This window comes from Empidonax traillii, unplaced genomic scaffold, assembly GCF_003031625.1.
Source record: "Empidonax traillii isolate 1590-97213 ecotype Southwest subspecies unplaced genomic scaffold, ASM303162v1 scaffold351:size1117198, whole genome shotgun sequence".
In the NCBI taxonomy this organism is placed as follows: domain Eukaryota; kingdom Metazoa; phylum Chordata; class Aves; order Passeriformes; family Tyrannidae; genus Empidonax; species Empidonax traillii.
In genome coordinates this window covers 224089-242816 of record NW_020955544.1, presented here as the reverse complement: position 1 = coordinate 242816, position 18728 = coordinate 224089, and the positions used below count along the sequence as shown (strand labels likewise).

The following is an 18728-nucleotide window of genomic DNA, read 5'->3' as shown; positions in this document are numbered from 1 at the left end:
AAAGCTGTTTTCTTAGCTCTTAAAAATCATAGCTCATTATAGCCTGGAATACTATAAAAAGCTTCTTCCCCTTTAACTTTTTCTGCAGTTGGGAAAAAAGAATATATACACATAGTTAAAGAAAAAGGGAGGAGGTATAAAGTCACTTTAAACTTTGACTCTCATAGATTGTTTTTCAGGAAAGAAAACTTCAGCTTTAACAGATTTCCTCAATAAAAAAAAAAAAAAAAAAAAAAAAAAAAAAAAAAAAAAAAAAAAAAAAAAAAAAAAAAAAAAAAAAAAAAAAAAAAAAAAAAAAAAAAAAAAAAAAAAAAAAGCTAATGAAAAATCAGAGCCAGTTCTACACACATGTAACATCTTGCAGTACTAAACTTACCTAGTTTATATTTCTTGCATCCACAGTCACCTGGAAACATTAGAGAGGATCATTTAACACTTTTGACAAGGACAGATGTGCAACAAATTATTATGTATAAGCTGCTTCAGGGTCTTACCATATGGCACACATAAAGGAATTCAAGGAAAGAGGGAAAACGGCATCCCATTTAGCTTGGTTGAAAGCACACACAGGTACTTATTCCAAAAGACCTGGCACAGAGTCAGGTGCTATACCCTGTGCAAGACATTTTTTCCTATTGCATGAATCTCCACTACTGATGCTTTAAGGAAGGCCCAATGCTCCTCAGTGTTTCTGCTGGTCAGTTGAAGGATTACATAAAAGACTGTAGCTGACAGAATCTGCACAGAATACTGGTGAAGGACAAATAAATAAGAGTAGGTCAACCCTGCTCCAGAGATCTACATCATACATCACACTGAATTAATGGCAAAAACATGACTGTATACAGCCCAGCGCAACACACCATACGCATGAAACAAGAGTCATTTCATACTTACAAGGTAAGGAATTCTACTTGGAAATGGAGCAAATCAAAAAGAAATACTCCAAAGACATTGTGAACTCTCAAATGCGTACAGAAACCCAGCAAGCTGGAACTGGCTTCCTGGGCAAAAACATCTCATGGATATTTAATATGGCAAAACACAGCAGGAAAGAGAACTATTGCATCAATACGTAGCCTTAGTGAGATTCTTGATGATGTATTTACCAAGTTCTACTTCCCATTCAAAATGAGAAAAGTTAATGAACATCGATGATGCCTGAAAGCCCTGTCTCAAAAAGAAAAATAATGGCTTTGTTCTCAAAATTGTTCTTATGAGCCTAAGACCCAGAACAGAGAATTTCACAGAAGCTTGTAATTAGTAACACCTATGAAGACAAGAATGACACAAAAGTCATTAAATACTATTAACTAATCATATGGACTGCTATATTCTAAATTAATTACACAAAGACTATCTATTTGTCACTGTGGAGAGTTTAATAAGACTATCTGACCAACAGTGGAATGATGAACAAAAAGTGAGAAAAGATTGTATTGGATTAAATGACAGAATATCACACAGAAGTTCTAAGATGATTAAATAAATAATTGTGTATTTTCACCTACAATAGCCTTCAGTTCTGACCAACTTCTCTCTGTAGTAAAAACAGAGAGGGCTCAGAAAATGGAAAGAGCTCAGAGAGGGGCAAGAAAAATATTAAGTTTTGATGAAACTGAATGCTTCAAGATGCTTAAGACTTCCAAAAGGAAATCAGTCGGTAAAGAGGAAAAGGCAGCAACTGTATAAAATTTGCACAGAGATGTTCAGCAAGGTCTTCTTCTCAGCCTTTGGCAAAATACTAGGGATGCATCATAGTGACCAAAGTTTCACGAAAAACAGTTTTCAGTTCAACTATATTAAATGGCAACAAAATCAAAGTTCATAATAGTGAGCATTTTTAATAGTCCTTACATAGCTCATGAATGCATGGCCCGTTCTTTGGCCCAAACTTTGCATGACTGGCTAGAGAGTTGGGTTTTCACATAAAAGTATATCACATACAAATCACATAAAAATATATAAAAATTTCAAGAACAGAAATCATTTATCCACGTTTGCTATGTTGGAAACTCTCTATTCCTAAAAGTTCAGGCAGAGTTTTAATGACCACTCTAGTAATGCTTTCCCAAAGCACCTTTCAAAGAACCCGACCAGTTGCCCATTGAAGACAAAGGACTGACTTGAAACAATCTACAAATCCTTAAATAGCTGTTAAATGCCACTATCCAGAACAAAAAAAGAGCCTCTTAATCACTCATAGCTCCAAAACCAGGAACTGCACACATCACAGGACACATTAACTCTGTTTTCTCACCCCGATTTTCCCCACGACGCTAAGACTGTCAATAAAAACCGCCTAGCAGAACAAGACCATGAGCTACTTAACTGTCCAAACCAAAACGAATGGGGAATTCGAAGGTGTCAAGCTCTGGAAACGTCTCACATGCAATAATCTATACAACACTAGCATTACCAGGTTTAGCACTGCCCAAGTGCCCAAGGCGGTGGACAAAAGCCTTAAAATCAACATATGGTAACGCCTCAACATCTTTTTTTCTCCAGACACGCCACTTTTTTCAGCGCCAGCTTAGTTTTGTCAGGGTGTGATGAAACAACTATTGTTCCTATCTGCTGGTGATAGCCAAACTCGCCAGGACACCTTTAAGAATGATACATGATTTTATATGATTTTTAGCGCGCCCCACGCCCTGCTGCTTGTCCTCCTAGCACCGAGTGGGGATGAGCCCAAGGATGGCCCGGTGAGGCCAGCCCGGCTCCCTCACACCTGTGCCATGGGCACATCCTCGCCAGCGAGCAGGAACCGCCCGAATTCCCGCTCCCTCCAGCCACGGGGACTGGACAGCCACCTCAGTGGGTCCCACCACCCTCCTGCCCGTGGCACTGAGCGCCATGGTGAGACCGTCCACCTGCTCCCCGTGCCATCACCAGGGCGCTGGGCGCCGCCGTGAAACCGTCCCCCCCGCACCTCTGTGGCATCACCACCACCGGCGAAGGTGAGGCGGCACCGCCGCACCCACGCGGGAGCCCCGTGCAGAGAGGACGGGACCACCGCTGGCGATGGCACGCCGGCGAAGATACCCCAAGCCGGGAGCGTGGCGGAAGGGCGGCCGGGGCGCCCCCCGGCCCGGTGGCCTCGATGGCGCGGCACCATGTGCCGGGGGCATGGCGGGGCGGCCGGGCGGGGGGCGGCGGGGCCGGTGCGGGTGGCGGGGGCGGGGAGGTGGAGCCTGGCTGCGGGACCGCCGCTTCCCTCCCCCGTGGGGCGCTCACCTGGCGGGGCCGCCCCTCGCCAGGGGGCCGGTTCCACGCGGGGCGCGGGGCTCGTTCGCCCGCCCTCCCCGGGCCGCGCGTCCGCCGCCCGCCGGCTCAGGCCCCAGCAGCAGCCGCCGCCTCCCCCTCCATGGCCGCCGCTCTCGCCGGCTGCATTGTGGGAAGCTGACCTCACTCGCTGCTGCCGCCGCCCCGCCGGCTCCGGCACTCTCCGCCATGGGGGCCGTGACCGACGGTGAGACCTCCCTCCCTCTCTCCCTCTCTCTCTCCGTCCTCCCTCCTTCCTCCCGCCCCGCGGCCGCGACCCCCGCCCGGGCTCCTTCTCCCCTCCGCCCCCCGAGGAGCAGCCGCCCGCGGGCCCCGATCCCGGCCCGGGCCGCTCACCCCGCACACGGGCCTCCATCCCGGCCCCGCTCCCTGCATCCCGCAGCGCCCCGGGCTCAGCAGATCCGCCCGCTCTGGCCCCGGGAATCGTTCCCTGAAGGGCTGGAGGAGCCCCGCGCGCGGCGCTGGGATGCGGCTGCCATGCCGCGAGAGGATCTAACAGGAGTTCTTTCCACAGATGAAGTTATCCGCAAGCGGCTGCTGATCGATGGCGATGGAGCTGGCGACGACAGGAGGATCAATTTGTTGGTGAAGAGTTTCATTAAGTGGTGTAATTCCGGATCTCAAGAGGAAGGGTATTTGTTTTCTGTTGTTTTGGTTTGGTTTTTTAAGTCTTGGAACTGCTTGGCTTGCATTGCATTGGAAAACAGGGCTCGATCCATTTTGAAAGGACCCCTGTTGAAATGTGTGCGCCTGCTTTTGCTGTGGCTCTGCGGTGTTTCCAGGACAAAAGCCGAGCACTGTGCTGGGAGATGAGGGCTAGAGACGGGTCAGAAATCACTGAAGGCTGCGGGCTGTATCATGAAATCTGCCAGCACCGCTCGAATGCCCTCAGGATTCCCTTGCCGCGGTGTGATCCTTCCGGGAGTCCCGCTGTTATAACAGGATCATGACTCGAATATTTTAGTTGGCAGCCCTGCGTTTGTTCTGTAAGGGAAGAGTAATACTGCTGGTATTTCTGCTGCTGTGGTTCTCTTTAAAAAAGAAAACAAAAAACCAAAAACAAACAAACAACAAAACAAAACCCAAACAAGCCAAAGTAATAAGGAACAAGTGACAACATGCTGTGGGGTCCCTATTAGTACTGGATATGAATTCCCAGAGGACACAATATTATGTTTGTGTGTACAGAGAAGCACTGCAGTATTAAAATACTAATTTCAGAGGTCACAGAGCCAACCCTAGCTGGGAAATTTATAAGCCCTAGATCAAACTGCTCATTACCTTAATACTCACTTTACACCGATAAGGACATGATGGTGGAATTAATGGGAACAATGTTTCTAACTGCACTTTCAAGAAGTTATACACTGAAACTTGAAAGTATTTCCTTGATTGAATAATTGTTATTTCGCTGTTACTTATGCTACATGAAGTTTTGTTTTCTTGTTCTGTAGAGTATTTTTACACTCATGGGAGTAAATATCTTGTCTGTTTCAGTTATAGCCAGTACCAACGAATGCTGAGTACTTTGTCACAATGTGAATTTTCAATGGGAAAAACTCTTCTGGTGTATGACATGAACCTGAGAGAAATGGAAAATTATGAAAAAATCTATAAGGATATCGGTAAATATGAAAAATTTCACTGTTTCTGTCTGACGGCAAACAAAATATATATATCTGATGAGTGATTTGGAAGGGGGTTTTTTGGGTTTTTTATGTTGTTTTTTTTTTTTACTAGATGGCAATCATACATGTGCTGTGAGCATCTTATCAATATATAAAAGACATATAAAACAAGAGCTTTTTTTACCTATTACAATGTATGTAGTTTTGAAGCTGATGGAGTTAACAGGCCAGTGTGTCACAAACAGCTCTTTATCTTTTATAGTTTAGCAGAATGGCTTATTTACATGTATTTTTTCAGCTCAGTATAACTCTCTATACTTTTTTTTTTAAAAAGAAAACAGTATAGCTGCAGCCCATGAGAAGATTTCTGAATGCAAAAAACAAATCCTGCAAGCAAAAAGGATTCGAAAAAATCGCCAGGGTAAGGAGCAATGTCTGTATTTAGGCTGGTGGGCTTCATTATTTTGCTATCTTTTAAAATACATCGTATTGGAAAATAGATTCAAAATTTTTAAAAGTGGGAGGGATATGGATACTATATTTAAGCTGGTGGGTTCCACACCCTCTGCTGCAAGGTTTTGGTGGATGAGGTAGTCAGGGTTGAACCAGGCAATCAATGTCATGCCACATCAGGAAAACCTAAAAGAAAAGTTCAGAGAGATGTTTTCAGGCCAAAGAAAAATCCCAGAAGCATCCTATCACAATTCAGGTGATTTGAGAAAAACTAAAGCACATTAACGATAGTGAGACAAGAGTTGAATGGAGTTACACCCTGCACTGAGGTGTGTTCCTTCAGCTGCTAAGGGAAGGTGTTGTCTTGGCGTACACCGAGACAGCGGTTCCAGGTACTCACCAGCAACTCTGTGTGTGTCCTTACTGAATACAGTTACAAGAAGTGTATTTTTTCCCTGCTCTTAAAAGTGTATGCTGATAATTTAAGGTTAGTCTTGAAGCTTTTGAAAAGATTAGCAATTGTGAAGAAGCAAAAAGTTGCTTTTCTGATAAATGAAATGCAAGAAGTTCAGAAGTATCACATGGAGGGTTTTAAATACAACGGTTAGATCAATTTTGTTGATAATTTTAGACTCAACTGAAAATTAAAATAACCTTAACTAGTAGGAATGTAGAGTCCTTACATCTTCACAAACATAGGTCTGAAGTGGTTGCTTTTTGATTTGTTCTGTCCAGTCTGCAGCACAGATTTTTTCCATGTGAATGAGGTAGTTGGCATATATATAGTCTTACTATTAGGAAATGGCTGTGTTAGTTGCCTAAATAACTATAATATCATTCTTAAGTTAAATGTAATAATTTAAAAAAAAATCCTAAAAATTTTAAAAATCCATGCAGCATTTTTTACTTTTTTCTTAAAATCTTAAATGTTCCTGTGTAACATCAGCACCATTTGCTGTACATGTACATTGGATTGTATCTAAACCCAATGCTTATGAATCGTACACAAAAGACCAAGTGTGCAGCAATGCAGAGGTTGAGTTTTCTGGCCTCATCCTTTTTGAATCACTAGCACTGGGTAAGTTTGAGTGAGTAGACAATGGTCTATAATTATATCTGTAGGTTATTTAAAATCTCCTTTGGTGTAATCTTCTATTTTGAAATATACGTTTATATATATATATATTTTTGCAGGTACTTTTTTGTAGATGTAAGGTGTTATGTACATATTTGAGAAATGTTAAAACAGTTATTCAAGAAGGAAAAAGAACCTGCCATTCTGTGGTACCTGAGTTTGCATTCTTGAATCAGTATTTTCAGATTTATTTCAATTAACTATTTAAAATGTCTTTCAGAATATGATGCATTGGCCAAAGTCATACAGCACCACCCAGACAGACATGAAACGCTGAAGTAAGTATAAAACTATATTAAATTACAATAACCCAGTAAGTTAAGAACAGCAGATTTGACATTACCTTGGTTTCAGTTTGACCTTTCCTCACTTTTATATAATTTCTTTTGACACAGAAAGAACTTGTGTTTTGGTGCCCTTATCAGCTCTCTTTAATTAATGTCCATCTCTCCCCATCACAAGCATTGCTAATAGTTTTGTAGTTGAGACCTTTCCATTGTTAAGGTGAATGAGTGAACTTAGATGTAAGTGCACATCTGATGTCATTTACCAGGCATGAGCTTCTCAGAAAAGAGGGATAGTGGGAAGTGCTGGAACATGCACCAGCAAGGAATTCAGTGGCCACTCAAAATCCCTAACACACAAGCAAGTAAGGTGGAATGAGAGAAAGCAGGAGAAAGCTCCTAGGATTTTTGGGTTTAATGTTTTCCTTGTAGTAGTTGTTCCTGCATGCCCAGTTATAAATTGCTGTGCTGTACCTCAGCATAACCTGCCCTGGCATGCAGGTTGGACCTACCTGTTGTCCAACTCGCCTTGCACGTAACTTACAGTGCTGCGTGTCACATTCTGTGTTTGGATCACTATCTGTGCTTTTGGGGCAGTTGTAGGGAGATAATCTTTGTAACTTTATCGAGCCACAGAAACATTCCAGAACCTACTGCATCTATGAGTTTGCTCTTCTTCAGTTCATTACAGGTGTAGCATGGGGTTACTGTTCCCATTTAAGTGCAGCTTGTGCCTGTCCTATTGCCCACTTTCAGTGAAATTGCCAAGGGAGGCTGTCTTTTCACTTTCTGTGTCCTTTCATAGCAAAAGGAAGAGTTTTGATTATACTATTACCCCAATAATAGCATTTTTATAGCTATAAGACATTGACAATATTTTGCATGTTTCTTTCCTGTATATTGTTTTTCTGTGCCTTGATTTCATTACTACAACTTCAATTATTACAGGCAATCCTCATGATGCTTGACTACTTCTTACTTCATTAGTCATCATGTGACTAATTTATCAAGTGAGGCTTTCATAAAGAAGTATCAAAAGTGAAGTTTTTCCGATAAGTCAATTAAGAATGGAAGCAAATAAATGAGAGAAGTTGTGGATGCCCCATCCCTAGAAGTGTTCACAGCCAGGTTGTATGGGGCTCTGAGCAACCTGGTTTAGTGAAAAGGGTCCCTGCCCACAGCAGGGGTGTTGGAACGAGATGATCTTTAAAGTCCCTTCCAACACACACCATTCTACAACTCTATGATAAATGATACTTTTTGATCTTGGAAGATGCCAGGTTGTTTAATTTTGCTTAACACATGCAAGCATAAGCTTCTTAAGCTAAGCTTGAAATGGTGGTAGGTTACAGCTAGGAAGAATGCAGGACATAGGGAAGTATACAGAAAATCATACAATGAACCAAAGGCCACTCTTAAATCAGAACAGAGGAAGCCTCACTATCAATGTCACATTTTTCATGGAACTCTCAATCACTAAAAACACTTGAGGAAATGTCTTGTGAGGAGAAGCATCATGGTTTATGTCAAGAGCTACATTTATAGCTTTTGCAGGTTATATGGCACAATAGGGCAAAGTTCAGAAAAATACTTTCTTTATGCTTTTAAGTGACTGTTTCTTGGAATAACTAGTCATACAGCACAAAAAAAGCTGTTAGCAGCTTAGTCACAAGTAATGCACAGGAGCCACTTCAGGAAGTGACAGGAGCTAACTACTAAATGACAGTGCCCACAGTGTAATTAGATGCAGTATTAGAAGGGCTGTTCAGAAGGCCAAGAAATTACACTGAGTCTTATAAAAGGAGATACAAAAACGAGAAGGCTAGGCAAAAATTCTCTGGAGAAAAGGAGTAAAATTCTAGATGTAGCTTGGATGTTACTAGAAAAAAAAAAAATTGCATGCCCTCTCACAGTCTGCTCACGCCTGACAGCACAGTATAAACAGAGAGATTTGGCCACATGGAAATCCTGCAGAAACTAGAAACCAAATACTGACAAAATCATGGTATGAGACTGGTTCTATGAATCTGCTTCTTTAACTTCCATTGTATGGTCAAGTAAATAGTACGTTATAGCAGGACAAGGTTGTTACAGTCCAAATGCCCAGTGTACAACTGTATTCCAGCTTGGAGGCCTGTTTTTTTGTAAGAATCCTGAAATTACAAGTTTAGAACATAAATTAACGTTTACATGAAGTGGCCTTACCTCTACATTGTTTCACTTGCTATGTTTTTTTTATATATGCTGTCTATTTAATTGTTCTCTTTCCTCTACTTAGTTCAAATCTGTTTTGCAAGAATTTTACAGAATTTTTTAAAAACACTATGGCAATTTCCTTACAGGCAGCTGGAAGCTTTGGGAAAAGAATTGCAAAATCTTTCTCACATTAAAGAAAATGTTGAAGATAAGGTAGGTCTTTCACAGAAATTGTTATGTAATAATTCATTAGGAACACAATGGAGAATCTGCTGTTGGTTGTTTGGCTCTCTGTTTCCTACAATACGTATTTTATCGTTCCAGTTGGAGCTGAGAAGAAAGCAGTTCCATGTTCTCCTGAGCACTATCCATGAACTTCAGCAAACCCTGGAGAGTAAGTGTTGTTCTTAGGTAATAGATATAACTGGGTTGGGTTTCAGTGGATCAAAAGGATTCACAGCTTCCAGCAGCAGGATAGCTCCATGCAATTGAGGTTGGTGACCTCTTGCATCGGCAGCATTTTTTTCCCCAGTAGTAGTCCAGAGCCTGAGACTGCTCAGAATTCTTTTTCTTCTACAAGCTACCCACTGTGTCATTTCCTGACTAGCTTTAGGTTAATCTGTAGGCAGCAGAATTCTTTAAAATGTGGGGATGGAGATTAGCAATTTCAGGTGAGTTAGTTTGTTTGTTTTTTTTTTTTAAACAGAGAAAATATTTCTTACAGAAAATTATTCTTGTACTTATTCCAGACATATTTGTATAATTCCTATTTTGATAGTTTTGAAAATATCACTGCCATCGTGGTATCATTTCAGGCTTTACTAAAAATAAATTGAAATACAGGAAAGGTAAATGATTGACCTACTCACACAGTGAGTTTGTGATAGAGTAGGGACTAAAGCTGTCATACACAAGAGCTAAATTCAGGAATTAGTCATTTTTGTCATACAAATGATTAATATTTTCAAATCACCACTAACTTTTCGTGCTCTAATATGGAAATACTGTTTTAAATATTATTTGCTGGATATTTGCCGTGTCTTTCAAAGACACAACAATTGGTACAGCCTTTGAGCATGACCTGATTAAATGCATAGATGGCTGTAAGAGCAGACTTTCATTCTCTAAGGCCATTTAGATCTTCTTAAGCAGAATGAACTGTTAATCCTAGGTGAACTTTAGCAGAAGGTTATTGTTATTTTTTTTGTTTGTTTGAACATAGCACTTTAAAAAATGAGATACTCAGCTACACATTCAAGGCAATCAAAATAAAATATTTAAGTGGGACACAGCTCTGCAGTATGAACAAACCATGTTTGACTTACAATAATATTGAATTTTAGATGATGAAAAACTTTCAGAAGCTGAAGAATCCCAAGAAACTCAAATGGAAGCAGAGGCCAAACAGTAGATGTAATATGAAGACTGACAATACTACTGAAGAAAGTCCAAGTATCTTCATGTTATGTTGAAACCAACAGTAAAGGAGGTGGAGTTGAAAATAATTTTCTAGTGCTTCTGTGAATTTTTATACAAAAATACTTGTTTTGCTTATGCTTCAGGGGAAAACAGTTGCAGATCTGTGCAGACAGGCACTTTGTGTTAATCCACAACTTTGTAATTTGGGAAATTTTGGTTTACAAAGGATGAAGCTTCTACACAGTGCTTGTGAACTAAGGTGTTTGCAAAACATTGTCAATAAAAGGTGTTTTCACAGATTTTCCTATCTTTAGTAGGCATTGAGCTTAATAATAAGGGCTGCTTTTCTTACTTGACATCAGACTGAGGGCAGTGCATCTTTGCATGAGTCCCAGCTTCTGTATCAGTCTAGATGGGACCTAAATCTGAACTAAGCAGGGTCTTAGCTATCATTTTAGAACTTACTAGTTTCATATGAAACGAATTACTTCTCTAGAATCAATGCTTGTTAAGGGTTATAAAACAACAAAAATTGTCTGTGCTAGCTTTAATTTTTTTCCTCAAAGTGATGCAAAGATCTGCAGTGATCCAAACCTTGCTCTGCTTTGTTTGTTGTACCACATCAGAAGTCACATTTTGAAATGGCACTTTTAAAACTGTGATTTAAAAGCTTTGTTCTTGAAGAACCAGAAATCTAATCCTGATACCATTTATAATCTGCTTCTGGATTTCACTTGTCAATTGACTATTATGAAATACATCATAATTTCTGAAACAGATGGTGGAACCCTTCCTGCCTCACAAAAAAAACTGAAGCAGCAGAGCAGTAACTATGATGTTAAAGAATCAGAGATACTTGTGTTATTAATAGGGATGGTGGAATCTATCCACCTTGATCATCCTGCAGTCTGTTGAGAGGTAGGAAATACAGGTTTCAACCTTCCCAATAAGAGAAGAGAATGGAGTATGCTCTGTGCTTTTGTAAGGCAGAGGGGAAGGAAGAAGGGGCAGTAGGTGATGTCACTACCTGTTAGCCTTGTTCTAAAAGCACCTGTTACATTGAGCCTTCCAGTAGTTTGGGTAAAGGAAAACGTTTTGGGTCTCACTCAGACAGAGCCATAAGCATACATGGTTCAAGTAAAATAATGACGTTATACAGAATAGTGCTGCCTTCTCACTAGGTGACAGCTGAGGGGGATTTCCAGGATTGAGACTCAAGACTTTTATAGTCCAAATGCCATATAATTCCCACTCTCAGTGGCTGTGGATCTGTGTGCATTGGGCTGAACAGACATATCTGAGCTTGTTTTGCTCACATTCCAAATTTGCTAACGGCAAGCCAGCTGAACAAGAAGTCACACAACTTCAGTAGCACAGTGCAGCCCTGAACTAATAAGCTGTCAAAAGTCTTCTAGTTCACAGCTGGTCAACTCAGAACACAGGGGAAGCTCAGGTTTGCCTGATAGAGCCTGTGCAGACATGCAGTGCGTCTCATGCACTACAGATTTGGCAGGCTGGGGTGGTGGTTAAGCAAACAAAAAAAGATTTAATATGAAAAATACACCATCAAAAAGTATTTAGGGTACTGTGTTTTTCCCCTCCTAACAACAGTGAATAGTAAATATTTTGTAAAGCAGCAATACTAAATTCTAAATTATTGCCAAATCAGGGAGGAGTCACTGTCAGTAACATATAAATTATGAAGATCATAAATGGCTCAAAACACTTTTAAAGCATATTAACCTTTTTTTGTGTTTGAAATGCCCTTCATAAGCTACCTGGACTAAATTTTGGTGCAGAGATGGGTGACATTTAACACCTAAAAACACCTAAAAACTCCATAGCAGTGTCATCATGAAAATCTCAAATTTTTCCATTAATTGTTTTACACATTTCTTTGGAAATTACTTGCATCACAAAAGTATCTCATCTCAGAACTTGCACTGCTCTGTATCAAACCTGACCACAAACGTGCCAACATCCAAGTCTGTCCCTCTGGTAAGGAAGACATAAGCAAAACCAAAAGTTGCACACAAGAGAGGCAATACAAATGCATAGCAGAGGAATATATTCTAGTTTGAATTACAGTGATGCAATCTTGAAAAGAAATTACTGCCCTAGAAATTCAAGTTGCCCTAGTGCAATGTGGCAGCAAGAGGGTGATGTCACCAGGCCACCTTGGAGAGCAATCAAAGAAAAAAGCAAACATCAGTTCATTGCAAATGCGGGCTCAGTGGGACATCCAAAATATTTGCTCCTAATATTTTCATTATTTATGTATCTAACCTCTTAGATTTGTACCAAAAAAAAGAAACAAAGCCAAATGGAATTCTGGTTATCAACAATATTTAACCTGCTTTGTTCCTAAGCCTCAGGTTACAGCTTCAAATCTGCCCTGCATATGTTGGAAATGTTTATCTGCATTTCCTTTAATCATCTGTTCCAGAAGTTTTCTGTGATGCTGCTTACCTGCATTGACTCTAAATATGCGTGTATAAAAATCGAGGTGCATGAACTCAGAATGTCCATAATGACACTATTTAAACAAGAAATCATTCCTGGTTTTATGATTTGCCTTGTCCCTATCTGAGCTGAAGAATTATTATATGACTAAATGCTCCATCTCTTGCCACGTGGGTGCAAAAATACAAGCAGAAAGAGAGTTGCTGAAATGATAAACTGACATTTGCAATGCCAGGACTTATTTTTCTGTCCTGTCTAAATGAGAGCAGCAGAGGGAGAATGGAACATTGGACAGAATTAGTAACTTGGGTGTAATTTTTAAAGATAGATTTAGCAAACTCCATGTAAGGAGGGAAGAAGGAGAAAGAAGGTCACAGTGACACATTGCCAAGTGATGGGCTATCTCTGAAACCATGTTAATTTGAAGAAAGCTGCTGTCAGGACAGAAAATTGCAAAAAATATATCCCAAAGATTTATGAGCTAGAAATTATAAGTTATTTTAGATACTTGTACGTTTTCCAGCTATCACAGCTGGTTTGTACCGTTCTTTCCCTCCCTCCTTTACTCAAGTCTCAGGTGAGTCTCCTTTTTTTTGTGAGTTTAAAAAAGGCTGTTTCTGTCCCTGTGTACTGGGCAGTGCCACAGCAGCCAGGAGGCAAAGCCGGGCTTGGAGCAGCTTGCCCTGGTGCCCACCCTGGCCTGGCCTGATTCACCTGCCTGCTGGCAGCAGGAAAGAATCCAGCAGGAGCTGCCTGGCAGGGCTATGTGAGGCTGCTCAGTGACTGCTGAAGGCATTTGGGGAACAGGACATCCCAAAGGAACTAAGCATCCTCATGCCAAGGAGCTTCCCAGGTATTCAAGAGTGATCCTAAAGCCAGAGGTGTAGCATGTGGTCTGTCCAAGACAGCAGAGTCCAGAAGGGAAGGACGAGGGGCCTTAGACCCCTATGCCAGGTGAAATGATGGGGGACTTTTTTATGGAAGAAGGAACTGAAGGCCTGTCCGGGCCAGAGGCAGAGCACTGGTTGTATTGGGCAGCTGCTGGTGTTGCTGTCTGAATGGCAGGAGACGGTGTTAACTGAGGGACCCACGAGGGAGGAACTTGGGAACAAACTCTTTTTTCTACATTTGTTACGTCTGTATTTGAGTAGTTTTTGTGCGGGGGCCACACGTTTGGATGGCACAAACCACAGGAGCTCCTGGGAGCTGCCAGACACCACCCATGGGATGGTCTAAGCAGGTTTAGTAACTGCCCTAAAACTGTTCCCTACTGTGGTCCATCTTGGATTCGTACCGGAGCGCGGCAGGGCAGGGTGAGCTGGGGAGTACTTGTGTAACACCCCACGGGCACAAAACGAATTCCAAATGCCCTAATGGTGCGAAACCCCCCGGAGAACCCCCGGCTCCCGCTGTTCATCTCGGGTCCCGTCTCCCGCCCGCGGATCCCGCTCCCGACGGAGCCGCGAGGGGGCGGCAGAGGCCGGGCTGGCCGGGGATCGCGGATCCCACCGAGCGCATTCCCGGCCTCGCCAGCCCTTTCCACAGCTTTGCTTTTCCTTTTAGTTCCCGTTTCCCGCGCGCGGACAGTCCCACCGGTGTAAGACTTGTTTCAGGATCTTTCAGTACTGGGATGCTCAGAATTTGCAGCATCGCAGGGAGAAAGTTGGCGAAAGTTTGCTGAAAGTGTTACACTGCGTGAGAATTCCTAAAATAGTCAACGGCCCAGACACGTGCTTTTAAATGGCTCTCACATTAAGGGAAAAATAAAGGGGAAACTAACAACCTTTGTTATGCTTTGCCAGTTTGCTTGCAAGGAAAAAGTCACCACCCAGAGAATTTAAAATTATGGTTTGTCTCCAAGAGGAGAAACATTGGGCTCTTCTCAACACAAAGCAAAAGTACATGCTGGAAATAACAGGGTGTGCTGCATGTAACAAATAAGCCCCACTAGCAGCCCATTTGGAATGAAAAACAACATATAATTTATGATCTGGCAGGGCAAGTTGACTGTAGCGACCTTCCCAATGACTCTTCAATAAAGCATTACTACACTCAAATCTCCTTATATGAACCTAAGTGAAATTCACCTTTACACTGAACTTGCTGCACCAAAATCTCCATGCATTAGCTCCTATTCCAAACTATATATTTTCCCTAAAGCATTGTATTGTCGCGAAAAAGGTCTCAAACCACACTAAGCTTCAAAGCTGAAACCAAAAGCCCCTGGTTGATTACTAAGCATAAGAGACAAGTTTAGACACAACACATGGAAACAACCACCACTGTCCAGTGAAGCTTCTCCCATTTGCATTCAGGAAACACTTAAAACCTAGTGGAAATTCACAGGTGGAGATGTTCTGACTTATTTAACAGGAAACATGAAAAAAAAAAAAAGTCTTGGTTTCTTTCTTAGTGCCTGTTAACGTCAGTATTTTCTGAGTCATTCTGCATGAATTGGCAGAAGGCGTTCGGGATCAATTCTCTTTTGCTCTGTTATTCTGACTGCTGGAAATGGGAAGGGCCGTGGGTCCACCCCCCCTGCCATCCATGTCATTAGTGGCCCCAGTACCCAGCAAAGCACAAAACTACAAGTGGGACTATCTCTTGTACTGGGAGCATCCACTACCTGCCTACACATCCATGAGTGCCCCAGTGCCAGGAGGCAGGTTACGCTGGAGCTTTTCCCTGGGTCCTTTTGCTTGTGCACACAGGGCAGAGGGTGGCAGTGAGGGGGCACAGGAGCTGGGCTGGCCACATGGGCAGAGCTCTCCAGGACCTGCCTGGGCATAAAGGCAGTGCTGAAGAGCTGGGGGAGCAGAGTGGCATATTTGGGGTGTGTTTGGGTTTGACTTTTCAGTACTACTCATCCAGCAGGATGGTGTAAGAGACAGCAAATCCCTCTTTGAATAGACAGATTATATTTAGCTTGTGAGAGGTTCTCTCCCTTTCTCTCCTTTACTGCCTAACCCTTCAAACCTGCCAGCTGCTGCACTAAGCACACCAAGCAATGGCAAAGGATCTCAAGGTACATGGGGAAAAACCCTCATGTAATCTCTTTGCTCCAATACAGTAAATAGCCAGCATATTTACTGAATGAAGAGATGTGAAAAGGGGATTTGTGCTCCACTGCATCATCTCTCAAGATACGTAGAGACACTCCCTAAGCTTGATAGGACTAAACCCAGACACCACCCCTACAATGCATCAGCCAACACTGGTATGCCTGTATCATCCTACACCAAATAATGTAACAGACAACGAAGGAAAACTGTTTACCTCTATTTCAGGCCTCTCACATGATGCTCATTTGCTAGACAGCATATAAAGGCTGTAATTAGCACCCAACAAGCAAGTTTTAAGAAGGAAATCACACTGCTCCTGCAACCTGGGCAAGGGCCTGTGCTGAAAATGACGTAGGGAGGTTGCAAAGCCACTCAGATAAGACAAAAAAGAGTGAGAAAGAATGAAAACACCATAACGTGGTCAGAGAGCAAAATCCTACGTGAAGCAGGAGGGTTGTTTGGCAGCACAGCATTTCCTCGGAGCTTGGGTTGCAGGGCCAGCAGCAAAGCTGCACTGTACAAGCCCAGCCTCAGCAACACAGCCAGGGACTGCAGGCGCTGCCTGGAGCTGCCTGCTCCCTGCCCCCACAGGCCTGGGCTTCACCAGTGTTTACTTGGCCTGTGGATGCTTTTTAATCCGATGTCATGGGCTTTTCGAGTGTGCCAGTTCCCGCTGTAGCCTGCTGCCAACTGATAGATGGTTTATGCCACTAACAGCGCCTGAGGATGAGAATTGCTAAAAAGCAGTGGGAATATTTACTTTCTCCCGCTAATGCAAGTAGCAGGCAGGGGATTTCAAAAGCCTTGTAACCTGCATGTAGTCAGCTGCAGCCCAAGCCTGGCTGGGGGCAAACAGAAACTGCGGGACAGAGCTCCATGGGGACAAATAGAACATAACAAATCCTCAGGACAGAGGGCTGAAAGGCTGTAGCATCAAACCACTGCGGTGCCCGCAGGGAGTGACCACAGAAGGGATGAGAGCCAGTGGGCTTCTTGTCTTGGAGGAGTGGAAAGAAGAGAAAGGAAGCAAAAGAGAAAGGGAAAGGAAAAACAAAGCCAACTAACTGCGTGCTGATTGTCCTTTCCTCATTCCCCTTCTCTAGGACTAAACCTATAGCCTCTGTACGTGCATGTATACAGACGTATGTGCACGTTTGCACACACCACCCCACACCCTGCAGCTGAAAACCTTGCAGACTGCTGGTTACACTGTACAAAAGAACTTCTGGAAGCTTAAACTGATTAAATCAACACATATATCTCAGTGACTCCCATTTTTTCTGACCGTAGCTCGAAGTCTCTCACCCACTGGTACCACAGCTTCCCAAGCCAGCCCAGAGCCCCCTCCCCTGCTTCCTCTGTGTGATACAAACACAGAGCCACCCTGAAAGAGTAAATACTTGTTATTATTTGTCTTGACACCCAATGAAGTACTGGAAAGTTCAGCTACATTGCTGTTTCACATTGTCCTGTTACCACCCATTGTCAAACACCCTCCACTTGTTTGCCTTACAATGGCTCATCCCTCAGGGGAGCTGCTGGGGAAGGGACTGGGCACACGGAGCAGAGAGCAGCGATTTCATCGAGAAATAATAGTAACCAACCAAAATGTACTGATTACATGGATACGTCAGTGCAAATGAGACAAGAAAGATTCCCAGTTGTGTTATCTCCAAATTGCTCCCTGCCTGTCGCTGTGCCTGTGATTAGCCGTGTCGGCCGCAGCAGGCTGGGTTCAGCACCCCGTCCTTCTCCTGCTCATTAATTTCAGCAGCAACTCCCAGGGAGTGAAACAGCAGCAGGCTGTGTTTGTTTGCTAAAATGCAGTAGAGCTCTGTGTATGGTGTGCTAAAGCCGGAAAGACACTGAATCATGCTGAGGTGCCTACTCCTGGGGCTCCATAGCAGATTAGCTCCTGGTGGGCACACCAGGTCCCTCACACACTGTGTGGATGCTGCACATCCCCCCTGTCCCGTCCTGCACAACAGGTACCTGCTTCTCTTTGCCTTTTCTCAGCTCACAAATAAAAGGTACTTAAACTGACCGCATAGGATCATGCACTCACATTGGCTGCGAAGGATCTTTGGAGGTCTCTGGTCCAAACTCCTGCTCAGAGCAGGGCCAGCTTCAGATTTATTAGAGGTTGCTCTAAGCCTGAACCCGAGTGTTTGAGTGTCCCCAGGGATGAACCTCCTACTGCCTCTGTGGGTCCGAGTTCCAATGCTGGACCATTCCCACTGGGAAATTTTTTTAACCCCCAAAGTTAGAGTACAATCCTGCTACTACTTATTTAGACAAAGCATTGAAAAGGTTAAAAAGCTTTTGATGGGTGATTTTTTTTTTTTTTTAGCAAAATAGGAGATGAAGAGGTAGATAGATCTTCAGAGGAACTGAGCTCTTGGACAGCATTATTACCTCTCTACCATCCACACAGCCACCCCAGCTTTCCAGCAGCCAAGGAAAGAGACCAATCCCAGCATTTATCATGTCAGATCCTACTCGCCCATCAGCCTGGGTGTCTGAAAATATCACCCTGATGCTTCCCTCTCTGGAAGCAGTTTTGCCTGCAGTCACCTGCTGAGCACTCACGCTGTGCATTGCACCAGCACAGCATGTTCCTCCCTCCAGCAGACCGACAGGATGACCATAACCTTTCCAGTAACATTTTATTTGAGAATCTTGAAGAAAAATAATTACTCATGCTCCCCATCGAAAAGGCAAACAATTAGAGTGGTGAATGATATTGTAGCAGTGCCGGTAATTAAGGAACTGCCAGCCTTTTAATTATAAACTAACATCTTCA

At 42.9% G+C, this 18728-nt stretch overlaps 2 protein-coding genes across 4 annotated transcripts in view; one reads left to right on the top strand and one right to left on the bottom strand.

Annotated features, from left to right (window-relative positions):
- Positions 1 to 2884, bottom strand: part of ATXN7 (ataxin 7) — an 84445-nt gene extending 81561 nt beyond the window's left edge. For 2 of the 3 annotated variants that reach the window (XM_027892409.1, XM_027892410.1), the window contains exon 1: positions 2732 to 2883. The gene's annotated coding sequence lies outside the window, so the exon portion shown is untranslated. Of the gene's footprint in view, positions 1 to 2731 lie in introns of all 3 variants that reach the window. The other variant, XM_027892411.1, reaches the window with a different exon arrangement.
- A 323-nt stretch (positions 2885 to 3207) lies between these two features.
- On the top strand, positions 3208 to 10707 carry THOC7 (THO complex 7). Its single transcript, XM_027892413.1, has 8 exons — positions 3208 to 3472; positions 3800 to 3917; positions 4783 to 4910; positions 5248 to 5334; positions 6722 to 6779; positions 9128 to 9194; positions 9306 to 9375; positions 10325 to 10707. The coding sequence occupies exons 1-8, from the start codon at positions 3454 to 3456 to the stop codon at positions 10390 to 10392; spliced, it is 615 nt and encodes a 204-aa protein (XP_027748214.1). The 5' UTR covers positions 3208 to 3453; the 3' UTR covers positions 10393 to 10707.
- The last annotated feature ends 8021 nt before the right edge of the window (positions 10708 to 18728 follow it).